At 44.0% G+C, this 13,846-nt stretch overlaps 1 protein-coding gene across 2 annotated transcripts in view; it reads left to right on the plus strand.

Annotated features, from left to right (window-relative positions):
* Positions 1 to 13,846, plus strand: part of SPOCK3 (SPARC (osteonectin), cwcv and kazal like domains proteoglycan 3) — a 205,141-nt gene that overhangs the window by 185,427 nt on the left and 5,868 nt on the right. For both annotated transcript variants that reach the window (XM_063136342.1, XM_063136341.1), the window contains exon 7: positions 13,185 to 13,406. In XM_063136342.1, the coding sequence (XP_062992412.1) occupies positions 13,185 to 13,406 (222 nt within the window). The remainder of the gene's footprint in view (positions 1 to 13,184; positions 13,407 to 13,846) is intronic.

Here is a 13,846-nt window from a genome sequence, read left to right on the forward strand (position 1 = left end):
GTTTCTCTTGTTCCCTCTCAGTAGCATTGCAATATCAATAGGGGTTTTCATAAATCTAGAAAAGACGCATGGTTTCAAACTGAGATTGAAAATAGTCGTTCTAGCATGCATGTTTGCCTCTAGAAGAACAACGAAGCCATTATTTAAAGCCGTTTTTATAAGGTAGCTTCAAAGTTTTGCTCTGCTGAGTTTTAAAATGAGTTAGTTCAAACAATATTAAATAGTAAATGGATTATTTTGACCCTCTCGATATTCAGGTGCCAAAGGAAAGGGACAAAGTGATAGGAACAGCTGTACCTGTCATTCTTGTGTTTGGAAACATTCAGGATTCAACATTTATCCCCAGAGATTAAACAGAAATATTTGTACATTATTTGTCTTGTAAGGTTTCACTAGTGAATTCCTAATGGAGGAAGTGCCAAGCACCGTGAAGTGCAAAGGCATTTACGGCAATCTGTGGAATTCAGTACTTCCTTTGGAATTTAGCCCAATGGCATGTTTCCTGGAAGGAAAAAAAAGTTTTTAATGACCTTGTACATGTGCCAAGTTGGTAAATGGCCAAGTATTGCAACTTAAGCCAAATGCAAGAACATTCTTATGTGCAGGAGAGCAGGGGGACCTCAAATTAGCAGTCTAGCAATTGACAAAAAAAATGATTGGTTTAAATCTGGTTGGTCCAGATTCTTTCCAGAGGCTAAGGCAGAACTTTAATGACATAACTTAACTGTGCTTCTCCAACTGTTAGTTGCAAATTTGTCTTAACGAAATATATGAAAGCCACTATTTTCTGAATGTTCTAAGGAGAAACTTTTTTTTTTCAAATGGTCAGTTATGTAGTCATTTTCATCATGAAGAAAATCCTGTCCTGTATAATCTAGTAAAAACACGGTGGGCCTGTTCAGACAACATGCTAAGCTATGGTTAGGCACTAACACTTTCCCATCAAATGGTTAGTTAGTGTGTGTGTTTAAACTGTGGTTATGTAGTCACTATGGTTAGGAATGGTTCATATGTCGCACTAAGTCATGGTTCACATGACAAGCGAAGCCATGATGTTTAACTCAGAATGCTTAAACACCATAGCTTAGCGTGTCATCTGAACAGGGTCAATGTAAGGTGAGTTTGGGAGAGTTTGATGAGAGTGTAGTTGTGGCCAAAACATTACACTTTTCAATATAAAATTCTGCAGGGTTTGTCTTATTAAGAACCAGCTGATATGCCTGGCGTTGCCTGAGTCTGTGAATAATGTTTATAACATTTATTGGATATATAATAAATTTCTATGCAACTTATTCATCTTCAGGTTGGTTTTTTTTTTAGTTTGATTGAGTTAGTAAATTGTTTTGTTAGAATAAATGGAAAATCGTGTTAATAAGAACTGTATTTTAAATTAGAACTTCGTGCTAAATCATATTTTTTGTTTTACCTGAAAAGCCTACACCTCCCATCATGCCTTGGCTGCAGCAGCCGCCTAAACTTCAAAAACAATCAGGACACACAACACCCTTTCTACCAGCTAAAAAAGATGCAAACCAAAAAAGATGTTTTCAAAATATACCTGGCACTGCCCAGATATCTGAATAACATATAGTAGGGAAGCGGATCCGCCATCTTAAAGTAGCAGGATGGTGCTAGGCCTGTGAGTTAACCTTTAAACAAATAAAATTCATTTCCCCCCACTCGCTTACCCTCCCGACAACCCTGCAAGAGAGGCCTGTCCTAGGCCTGTGAGATAACTTTAAAACAAATTCAATTCGTTTCTTTTCTCTCTCTCTTTCTCTCTCTCCCTCCCTCTCTCCCTCAATGCCTGGCCAGGGCCGTCTTGAAGCTGTCATCATGATTTGCCTTGTCCCCACAGAAAACAAAAACTACAACTCCCAACATGTCTTTTGCCCAGAGCTGTGGCCTTCTTCCCTTCTGCTCTCAATGGGGCCTAGTAACTGAGGCAGCCAACCCAGGTGCTCTCCCTTCAGGCCCAGGATGGCGAGCCACTTCCAGATGATAGCTGCCACAGCCTGATAAATCTTCCCTCCCACCCAAGCCTATTGAAACAGAAGAGTGAATGGAGGAATCACTGACAGCTAATGCTAGAACGGAATGGTGGGTTGAGTTAGTGGCTGTTAGGGAAAGTCAGTTTGTGGGGGCCGAGTTAGGACTAAGAGATAGTGATGCCACTACTTCACCTCCCAGCATGCCTCTGGTGGCTCTCAGGTGACCATGTCCTCTGAGAGGTGCTTTCCTCCTCTTGTGGCTGATGCTGCTCCTTGACAGAGCATTGAGGAGTAGCATTGCCAAGGAGGGGAGGTAAGCGGCTGTCAGTGGACACGCACAACTCCTGCCAAGTCCTGCTGGGACTGCCTCAGCCCACATTTCTCACCCACGAAGTGCTCCATCAGGAGCCTGTACTGAAGGGCCGGGACTGGGCCGGGCACTTGCCCCTCTTCATCAAGCCTGTTTCTGGGCATGCACAGAGTGCTTCCCTTTCCTCCCTCCCTCCCTCTGTGTGTGCTTCCCTCAGGCTGTGTGTGCTTCCCTCAGTTTCTGAGAAAACCGATATCAGGATAGGGTGCCTTTAAGCATGTCCAGAGTTTGGCCTCACAAAGACACGCTATTGTATCTAGTTATGATTTTAAAACCACAAATGGCAGGTGGGAGGAAGCACCGCAAATGGATGCAGCCCATTTATGTGGGTTTTCTTTTTATGTGGAATTGGATTGACTGCTTGAGACTGAGCTTAGGAATCACAATGGCCACTAAAGGCATGTTGGGAGTTCTGCCCAAGGCATGCTGGGAATTGTAGACATAAACCTAGGTTTTTTATTAAATTCTTTAAAAATACGTAAAACCCCAAAATTCATGTTTTTAGATTTTTTCTGATCCATGTATACAAAGACCAGTATGGGTGAACAGCATTAAGGCAGTACCGTATGTGGAAGTGGGTAAACATTTCAGGACATACGTGACTCACACTTCCCGCTTTATAGGTAGAGATTTGATACCTTTTTGTTTGTTCTATTTGAAAGCATAATTCGTAGGTACATAGTACAGGTGGGCCAATCAGAGAATAAGTAAGAGAGTTGAGAGATAGTTTGATTTATAAATATGAAACAGTTATTTTGGAAGTATGCTTAAACTGGCTACTTCTATTTTGAAGAAAAATAACCATTGAAGGTTTGATCTGGAATACACTCCTGATGTGGTTCATGCCCTGTGCCAATTTCCTACTGAAAATCACCGACCAAAGTGCAGAAAGCAGCACTTTGGGGGTCCAAACAGCAGTGAGAAGGAGGCAATTCTTCTTCGTGGTCTCTGTGCATCACACTATGGGCTCTGCGCTTGCGCCGAGCCTGTGCCTCGGAAAGGTTTGTAGCTGAGAAAAAACGTTATTTAGGCGGGAACCCCTCCCCCACCATCCATTGCGCATGTCCCGCGCGTTCCCGCCTTACCCTCAGTTCCTTTGCGACCGCCTTACCTAGCGCCTCGTCGAAAGGTTCCTCCTCGCTTCTTCTTGCAGTAGCTGAGTTTTTTTTTTCTTCCATTCTCTTTTCTTTCTTACTTAATTCTTCTCCAATCTCCTCGCATCCTTTTTTCCTCCTAAAAAAAAAAAAAAAAAAAAAAAAAAAAGTTATTCTCTTTTCTATCCTACTACTACTTCTACTTTGTATGGCCCTTAAGGCCCCTTTTCGAAAATGCGTCCGTTGTAGCAGTAAGCTACCAGCAGCAGACGGGCACTCTCTTTGTCTCCTTTGTCTTGGAGAAACGCACATAGTAGAAACTTGCCACCACTGCCAGGCTTTTTCTAAGCAAACTAGACGCCACCGCTCAGACCGCTTAAAAGCACAACTTTGGAAACAAACTCTCCAACCCGTAAACATGGCGTCCCCTACGACCTCGATACCGAAAGCTTCGACATCGACCGTCACATCGATACCGACAACAATTCCGCCGCCACCTTCGACTTCGCGAACTCTTACGGTATCGACAGCAAAGAAACTCTCCAAGAAAGCAAAGAAAGCCAAATCCCCGCCAGAGCCTCACCCAAAGAAACAAAAGAAATCATCACAATCACGCAGACTGGTAGCCGTGTCTCAATTACCAACGGCAGAGAGTTCAAACCTGGCCAAACGCCCGACCATTGAACTTCTCTCTACCACGTCTGAAGGCGAGATAAGGGAACCTCTGTCCCCGGCAGAACCCTCTCCGCCATCCCCTGTCTCTCAACAGGACACTAGAGCAGAGGCAATACCGCCTTCTCGACACCATGGGCACCAACGTTCACCAACTCGACATCCCTCTAACAGAGAACCACCTCGCTCAGATGACCTCGTACCCGTACAGCGGAACCATGACTGGTACTATCATGATCGATACTCTCCTAGATCGACATCTCACCAACACTCCCCGCCACATTACAGGGAGCATTACAACCGGTACTACCGTGCATCGCACCGCAGCCGATCCAGATCCCCTCACGATTGGGATAGATACTCCGATTACTACTACACACACCGGGACTACTCTCCCCACTATAGGAGAGAGAGATACCGTGATCCATACCCGGATACACACCATCAACAACGTTACGTTCAAGAAGTAGAACAGGAGGCACAACTTCCCCCTGTTCCGCCACGCTCAACCTCGCTATTGGTTTCCTCCCAACGGCTTCCTCTGCTTCCGGCGACTACAACACCAAGACCCATACTTCAACCTCCTATTGAGAACTATGACTCCGATGCCTCCTCAGCATCCACTCCCCCCCCGTCGATGCCATCACCAGACGACGCAGTGGGAACCAAAGACCACCCATCTCCATCAGAAGAAATGGGGTCTTTCGCTGAACAAATCCTCCACATGGCTACAGCATTAGGAGTCGACGCTCAACAGCAGCAAGAACAAATTCAGGACCCATTTTTCGATGCAATATACCCGGAATCAGCAACCCCAGTGGAGATTCCTTTCTCACCCATCTTACTTCAAACAATAAAGCAAACCTGGACCTCGCCTTCAACAATGACTCCTACATCACGTAAGTTAGAGTCTATGTATAAAGTCCAAACCAAAGATGTGGAATTTTTATTCTCCCACCCAAAACCAAACTCTATCATTGTGGAATCCTCCCACTCTAGATCCCAAAAGACACATACTGCCCCAGTAGACAAGGAGGGACGACGCTTAGACTTCATGGGACGTCGCGCTTACTCAGCAGCAGCTCTTGGTCTCAGAGTTACCAACTACCAAGCATTGATGTCCCGCTATCAACTATTCTTGTGGGATAAAATCGGATCGCTTTGCGATTACTTACCTGAAGACCAACGAGAACTCGCCCGCGCATTCCATGCCCAAGCGTCCCGATTATCTAAACTCCAGACCAACTCCACTCGACACCAGGCAGACTGTTACTCTAAACTAATGACTGGCTCTATTGCTTTACGCCGCCACGCCTGGCTTCGTTCAGCCACTCTTACTCCAGAGACTCGCTCCCGCATCGAAGATCTCCCCTTCGATGCCGAGGGACTCTTCAACTCCAAAACCGATGAACAACTCGATACTGTTCAGAAAGCACGTAACACCGCAAAAAGAATGGGCTTAACCCCTTCTCAACAGCAACACCAGCCTCAAAGACCAAGACGCTGGCTTCGACCTCAACAACAATACACCCAAAGACCTACCTTTGACAGACTACCAAGGTCTCAACCTTCTCAACAGTTTCAAAAGAAACCAACCAACTCATCATCCAAATTCCGTACCCAAAAGAAAACGGATACCTTCACCAAACGTCGCCTTTGACGCCATGCCTCCCCAATCTCACAACTTCCAAGATCGCCTTGCCTCTTACTTCCACACATGGGAAAACATTACTTCAGATTCATGGGTCTTAAACATCATCCTTACAGGATACCGCATAGAATTCGGCTCCATCCCACCAATCGGCATCGTAAAACGCACCACTCCATCACAACCACTGTTAGAAGAGACCCGCACTCTACTACACAAAGGTGCAATCGAAAAAGTCCCTCACCACCTTCGCGCAAACGGTTTCTTCTCTCGGTACTTCACAGTACCCAAAAGGGATGGGGGTCTTCGACCCATTTTGGATTTAAGAGGCATCAACAAATTCATTCGTCCCAAAAAATTCAAAATGATCACCCTGCAATCCATCCTCCCACTTCTAAGAAAAACCGCTTGGTTTGCAGTAATAGACCTCAAAGATGCATACTTTCATATTGCCATCAACAAATCCTTCCGCCACTTTCTACGTTTCAGCATAGGAGACAACGTCTACCAATTTCGGGTGCTCCCGTTCGGCCTATCGACAGCCCCGAGAGTTTTTACCAAATGTATGGCCGTAGTATGTGCACACCTCCGTCTACAAGGCATCGAGGTATACCCTTACCTCGACGATTGGTTGATCGTATCGGACTCCAAAACCGACCTCCACAACAGCATATCATACACTCTCACCCTCCTCAACAACCTGGGTCTCTGTATCAACCAAGAAAAGTCGGTTCTACAACCAACCCAATCGGTACAGTTCATAGGAGCCTATCTCCATGCACCTACAGCCAGAGCATATCTCCCTCGAGACCGAGCGCGCCTCCTCACGCACAAAGCACTTCACGTGATGTCCGCTCCACGCTCCTCTGCCCATGCCATTCAACAACTTTTAGGCCACATGGCTTCCACTGTAGCCGTAGTCGAATGGGCCAGATTCCATATGAGACCACTACAACTATGGTTCATTCTTCACTACAACAAAGACTGCGATGCAAGACGTGTATTTCTCACTGTCCCTCACGACATCGTTCGCTCCCTACGCTGGTGGACCATCATAAACCACCTCCTAAAGGGCATTCCTTTCCAGCAGCCACCGCCTTCGAGAGTCCTCACAACCGATGCCTCCACCATAGGTTGGGGAGCCCACTGCGGCAATCTTCAAATCCAAGGCCGCTGGTCCTCACAAGACTCAAAACAACACATCAATTTCCTCGAACTTCAAGCCGTCAAAAAGGCCTTACTGGCCTTCGAGAACCATCTATCTCACCAACATGTTCAGATTGTTACAGACAACACTACAGTTCTCTGGCATATCAACAAGGAAGGAGGCACTCGCTCTCCCAACCTCGTCAACCTCACTCTCCGCCTCCTCGAATGGACGATCCCTCGAGGTATTCGCCTTACCGCTCTTCATATCGCAGGATCAAACAACGACCTGGCAGACACATTAAGCCGTCAGTTCCATCTCCAACACGAATGGAATCTCGCACAACCTGTATTAAACACCCTCTTTCGCACCTGGGGCCAACCTTCCATCGACCTCTTTGCCTCAGAGGAAAACAGCGTATGCCCTGCATACTGCTCCAGAGCAGGAATAGGTACCAATTCTATGGGAGACGCCTTTCTCCACACCTGGCAAGGCACCCTCTTCTATATATTTCCGCCATTTCCACTACTCCACAAAGTAGTCACCAAGATCATCCTAGACAACACAGACTGCATCCTCATCGCCCCTCGTTGGCCCAGACAAGCCTGGTTCTCTCCTCTCCTCAAAGCAGCGAGGGGAATATTCTACCCTCTACCACCAACAACAGACCTGCTGTCATGCAACAGAGGCCTCATCCATCACCCGGATATACAGACCCTCCATCTAACAGCATGGAGGATCCACCCTTAGAGACTACTATATCCTCAACAAATTTTTCACCACAAATAAGGACCATCCTGTCTGCAGCCATAAAGCCATCAACCACAAAGTCATACCAAAGAAAATGGGACTACTTTACCCAATTCGCACAACGCAACTCTTTTCAACCAAACACCTGCTCTATTCAACACATCCTAGGCTTCTTACATCACCTATATGACAAAGGTCTAAAATATACTTCTATCAGAGTATACCTAGCGGCTCTCTCCACATTCAGAGGAGAAATTAACAACAGGACTCTTTTCTCTACACCCATAATAAAACGGTTCATGAAGGGACTAAAGAACCTCATTCCGCCCATCAAACCAATAACTCCAAGTTGGAGCCTCTCTGTAGTCCTCAACATACTCACTGCAAAACCTTTCGAACCTCTTGCAACAGCTCCTTTACATCTCTTAACATGGAAAACAGCCTTTCTAACAGCAATATCATCTGGAAGAAGGGCTAGCGAACTCTGTGCCTTGCGCATCGACCCTCCCTTCACTATCTTTCACAAAGATAAAGTGGTTCTCCGACCAGATCTAACCTTCCTTCCCAAGGTGGTTACTGATTTCCACATTAATCAGCCTATAGTGTTACCCACCTTTTTTCCTTCTCCATCTTCGGATTTAGAAAGGAGACTTCACTGTCTAGACGTACGTCGCGCCCTAGCATTTTACAAAGAAAGGACACAACAATTTAGAAAATCACAGAGACTCTTTATTTGTTATGGTGGAAAAGAGAAAGGTCAAAATGTCTCCATACAACGCTTCTCAGCTTGGATAACACATGCCATCAAACTTGCATACCAATTATCTAAGCTCGAGCTCCCACATGGGGTCAAAGCTCATTCTACTCGAAGCCTAGCCACATCCACAGCATTCGCCAAGGGAATCCCTCTAATCGACATCTGCAAGGCTGCTACGTGGTCACGACCACTGACTTTTGCCAGACACTACAACGTTGATACCAGGTCTCGCAATGACTCTTCTTTCGGCAGAGCAGTCCTCTCAGCAGTTCTACAATGACACCGACCCTCCACCGGTAAGTCATAGCTTGGTACTCGCCCATAGTGTGATGCACAGAGACCACGAAGAAGAAGAACAGGTTGCTTACCTGTAACCATGGTTCTTCGAGTGGTCATCTGTGCAGTCACACAACCCACCCACCATCCCCTCTTCGGTGTCTCTGATGCAGAAGAGGCCTGCCTTTCTCTCGGTTCATAACATGTCGCAAAGGAACTGAGGGTAAGGCGGGAACGCGCGGGACATGCGCAATGGATGGTGGGGGAGGGGTTCCCGCCTAAATAACGTTTTTTCTCAGCTACAAACCTTTCCGAGGCACAGGCTCGGCGCAAGCGCAGAGCCCATAGTGTGACTGCACAGATGACCACTCGAAGAACCATGGTTACAGGTAAGCAACCTGTTCTTTCCAGCAGAAAACTATAATGTCCTCCAGTCTAAATCAGGAGCATATCTCTGACTCAGGCCCAAGGGCTTTTGGGGAGGAGCTATCAAAATAAAAGTAGCTGATTTAAGGATGCTTTTTAAAAGAAGTGTGAATAATGTGTGGTTTGACCCTGTTTCCTTAGATAGAGGTTCACAGACAAGATAAATAGTCATATTAATTAAATTATCATACCTGGTTAAATTCTTCTACACGTACTTGCAACTATGCATACATAGAGATCCATTACTGAGATTTTAATATATGGCAATTCTTTGACCCAGATGAAGCTGACAACAATTCTACTTGGTGGTGTGTGGGTTGTTGGGTGTTTTTTTTTTTTAAAAAAAAGGTTATTGTACTAGTGAATAAAATAGCACCTCATTAATTAACTTTATTAACTTGTTTCTAGAGATATAGAATGAATAACATGAACCAAAATACTGCAGTTCTTCATTTAGTATATAAAAACAACAACATTTGGATCATTTAATGTGAATCAGAATACCAGCACAATCTTCACTGTTTCCTACGTAGAAATAAGTCTTTAAAAGTCTATCACTTACATATGCTTCATTTTAACCCCCTTGACATGTAATTTCTCTATGCAACATACTTTTCTCTTAAAATAAACTGCCTGCCATTCAAATAACATCTTTACTGGTCTCACTAGACATAGTGAACTTGAATTATACAACCCAAGAGTGAGATGTATGATTAAGAATAATTTTCTCATATTGATTTATTTTTGCCTAATGTAAAAGAGTTCATGCTGAATATGTGAAAAAGTTATGATTTATGTCAAATGTTACTATTAATCAAGCATGAACAATATTTTTTCTGACTTATAAAAACTTCTGTTATGTTTTGCTTCCAGTTATCAGTTATTAGAGTGGTTTTCAGTAACTCTAAAGCCAATTTCTTGCGTTCATTAAGTGTATGTAGATAGCACATTGTCAGTAAAAACTGCAAGGTAATAGTTGCTTCCTTCTTTAACCTGCAAAACCCATCTCTCCTGCACTACACCATTGGCTCATGTTTCCTATCTCTCCCTACTGCCAATTTTCACGTGTACTTTATGTTTGCAAAGCCATGCCCCCTTCCAGAAATGAGAGTTTCTGCTCATTCCATGACTTGCCCCTGGAAGCACTACATCACATTCTGCAAGCAGCAGGGGGCGCTTGTAAACTGGAACCAGCTGGGCAGTGTTGGATACTGCCCACAGTATCAATTTTGTGAAAAGACTAAAAGATTTGTATTGTCATATCAGCTGGTCCTTTTCATATTTCTCCACAGTCTTATACATCAAAATTTAAAAGCCATTGCAGATCCCTATGCAAATAAAAGGTCAGCAGAATTGTATGCTTATATACACATTAATTAAATAGAAATACAATACATCTCACCATAGTGTGAAGTCTGTTACCAGGTGACCTGTTCATCTTGCTCAGTTGCTGTCTAGGTGCTGCTGAAGGGCTACTTCAAGGCCCAGCAATTCCTTCTTGATGGTTTTGTATCTTTAAATCAGACTTGGATGGGAAAGCCTTTCAAACAGAGGGAGCCTTCAAAACAGAGCTCTCCATGTAGAGGACTGTTAGCTCTTTAAGTAGAGGACTGTCTTCTATAAAAGAGGATTCCTGGCCATCATACTTCAAGTATTTACTTCAGAGGCTGGGAAGTACGTAGAGGGGAAATTTGCTTAGCCTTTCAATTTCTGCAAAGAACGCCCCCCCCCCCCCCGCAATCACACACACACAATTTACTTCCCAGCCTCTAAATTTGTGCAAATTTAAAGACTGGGTAATAAACGAAGGGGAAATTTGTCCAACAGAATTAACTACTCCAAGAAGGAGCTGCAAAAATGGGGGAAGAAAATAACTCACCTTTCTGGACTTGATGGAGACTTAGGGAAGGTACTGAAAGGGAGAAAGACACTGACAAGTGTCAGGTCAACACTTAATAGCAATAGGATTACATTGTCAAGTGGGAGATATCTCTCCACCCCCAACATTTACTTTGGTGTGTTTACTGTGTTTGCATTTCCCCCCCCCCCCCTTTTCGGTGCTTCTGAATTGAGCAAATGGGTCTCTCCTTTGTCTTACTATTATTTTTCCCCTGCTCCTTCCCAACTGTGTGTAAATTAGCCTATATGCAATCTTGCCTTCTCAGTTTTCTGGTATATTACCTACTCCACTTCAGTGCTCCTGCTGACAGCTGAAACATACGAGGACATTGACACAGCAAAATTACACATATTGGACAGCTGAATCTGTGCACCTGTGCATTTGCGCACTTGCAAAAGACTAGGGGATTTTTTTTAAAAAAAAAGACTCCATTTGCACAAATTGTAACACTTCTACAATCAAATTTGCACAAATGGCAAGGACCTGGAAAAAATGCAAAAAATATTTCCAGAATTGGAAAAGAAAACCCACTACTGTCTGCCACCACTTACCAGAATGGAAGCAATGCAGAATCCCATTAGGATCAAACGAAACAATCCCCAGAATTACATATCACTACTGGTGACCCATGCAGGGAGCAAATTAGAGTGGCCATTTACACATCACCAAAGAAGAGGACAAATGAGGATAGAAATTTGCATAAATTTACATGTGCTAATTCTGATGCATTTTTTTTTAAAAATGCTACAATTTAAATATAAATATAAATATATCTTACCATAGTAGGAAAGACTGTGTGACCAGGTGTGCTTGCTTAATCTGCTGTCCAGGTAATAATTGCTGATAGGCAACTTTAAAACCTGTGCCCTCACTTCTTATGGTTCTTTATCTTGAAACCGGGCTTGAACTGAGCATTCCTTCAAATAGAGGCTATCCTAAAATAGAGAATTGTCTTCTGTAAAGTAGGACACATGGCCAACCTACATGCCAATGCCACCCACTAAAACTTATGTCTTCTCCTACAGAAGAAAAGCCCCCAGGGCTTTTTACAGGCATCCCATAACTTGCAAACGAAGCCTCATTCCTCAGTCTTAAAGTGGACAAAGAAGAGATTAGATGTGCCCTGCCTTTCTGAACTATCACTGCAAGAGGCTTGCCCTCTGTTCTATTCCATTCACTCTTCTCAGAGGTAGACACTTTCCTGATCTTCTCCCTTTTCTCTCGGCCTGTCTGCATGATCAGAGAGGTGGAAATAAGCCACGGTGGCTTATTTCCCCTGCCATGCAGCCGGTCAAATGCCTGGGGGATTTGCATAATTATCCTTGCCAGTGTGGCATGGATGGCTTGTTGCTGTGGTTAATAAACCACCACAGAGAACCCTAAAACAGCCCGTGGTTTCTGGGTGGCTTCTTAACCATGACAACAAGCCACCCTCACTGGGTTCGCCCGACACAGCAAGCAACACTGGCAAAGGTAATTAAGCAAATACCCCCCTCCCCCGGCCCAGCACACATTGCAGGAGAAATAAGCCACCCTGGCTTATTTGCTCCTCCATGATCATGCAAATGTGGTCTCTCTCTGTCCCCCTGCCTAGTCCAGACCAGCTTTGAACTGTTTAGCTGTCCTTGGTTTGAATTGCCTGAGAAAGCAAATTAGCAAGAGAGAAGCCAGGCATACCTTTCTGAGTATGCCGCCAAAGTGACAGCACCACACAACTTTTCCCTAGGCTACTTTCTCTTTATCTGGCCTTCAGCCTTCCCTTCTCCCCAATTTCATATAATCATATCTGTCACTCAGGGCTGTTATTCTCTGTGGCCTTAACTCATCTGTTTCTTGTTTTCTGGACCTGACCAAAGTCAGGCTGCAGGAATTCCTCCCACAGTTGCCTGTATATAATTTGGAAAAAACACACCCATATTTTGTTGTGTGCCTTCAGATTAAATTGTTTATCGAGTAACAGATTCATTTACTCTTGTTTTTATGCCATCAGCTTGTTACTTTTACACACTACTCAGCAACATACATTGTTTACATACTTGAGTGTTATCTTGTAAAGCTGTTTCCATGACAAAGGAGCTTCCTTGGCTTGGCCAAACTGAGTGCCAGCTGTGTCTTTCTGTTTTATCTGATTACTTTGTGTTTCCATCTCTTAGGATTTGATACCAGTATTTTGCCAATTTGCAAGGATTCCCTTGGCTGGATGTTTAACAGGCTTGATACGAACTATGACCTGCTATTGGACCAGTCGGAGCTTGGAAGCATTTACCTTGACAAGAATGAGCAGTGCACCAAGGCATTCTTCAATTCTTGTGACACTTACAAGGACAGTTTGATATCTAATAATGAGTGGTGCTACTGCTTCCAGAGGCAGCAAGGTAGAAGGCTATAATAACATGAAAATATTGATGATTGGTATTTAACTCCTGTTGTTTGTTTGTTTAATCTTATAAAAGATTATGGGGGGGAAATACAAGTAGGATTTAATTTTTTTCTGGGACTGTGAAAAATACAGCTGGCAGGATCCAAAGAACTACAAAAGAAGTCATGCTCATACAGTAGGGCTCCTCTGGCTTCACACTGCAGTCTCAGGCAGAAGGAGGAGGCATGCTAAAAAATTTAAAATAACATTGCTGTTTATGCCTATTTTATAATAATATTCCATCTTCTAATAAAGAATTAGAACTTAATTACAACTAGTTAATTAGAATCTAAAACAGCCCATGGGTTGTGGCAATCATGCAAACAGGCCCATAGAATTATTGCTTGTGAAGTTTGTTAAAAATGTTATTTGCCAAATGTTTTCACTGGCTTGGTA

This window comes from Elgaria multicarinata, chromosome 10, assembly GCF_023053635.1.
Source record: "Elgaria multicarinata webbii isolate HBS135686 ecotype San Diego chromosome 10, rElgMul1.1.pri, whole genome shotgun sequence".
NCBI lineage: Eukaryota > Metazoa > Chordata > Lepidosauria > Squamata > Anguidae > Elgaria > Elgaria multicarinata.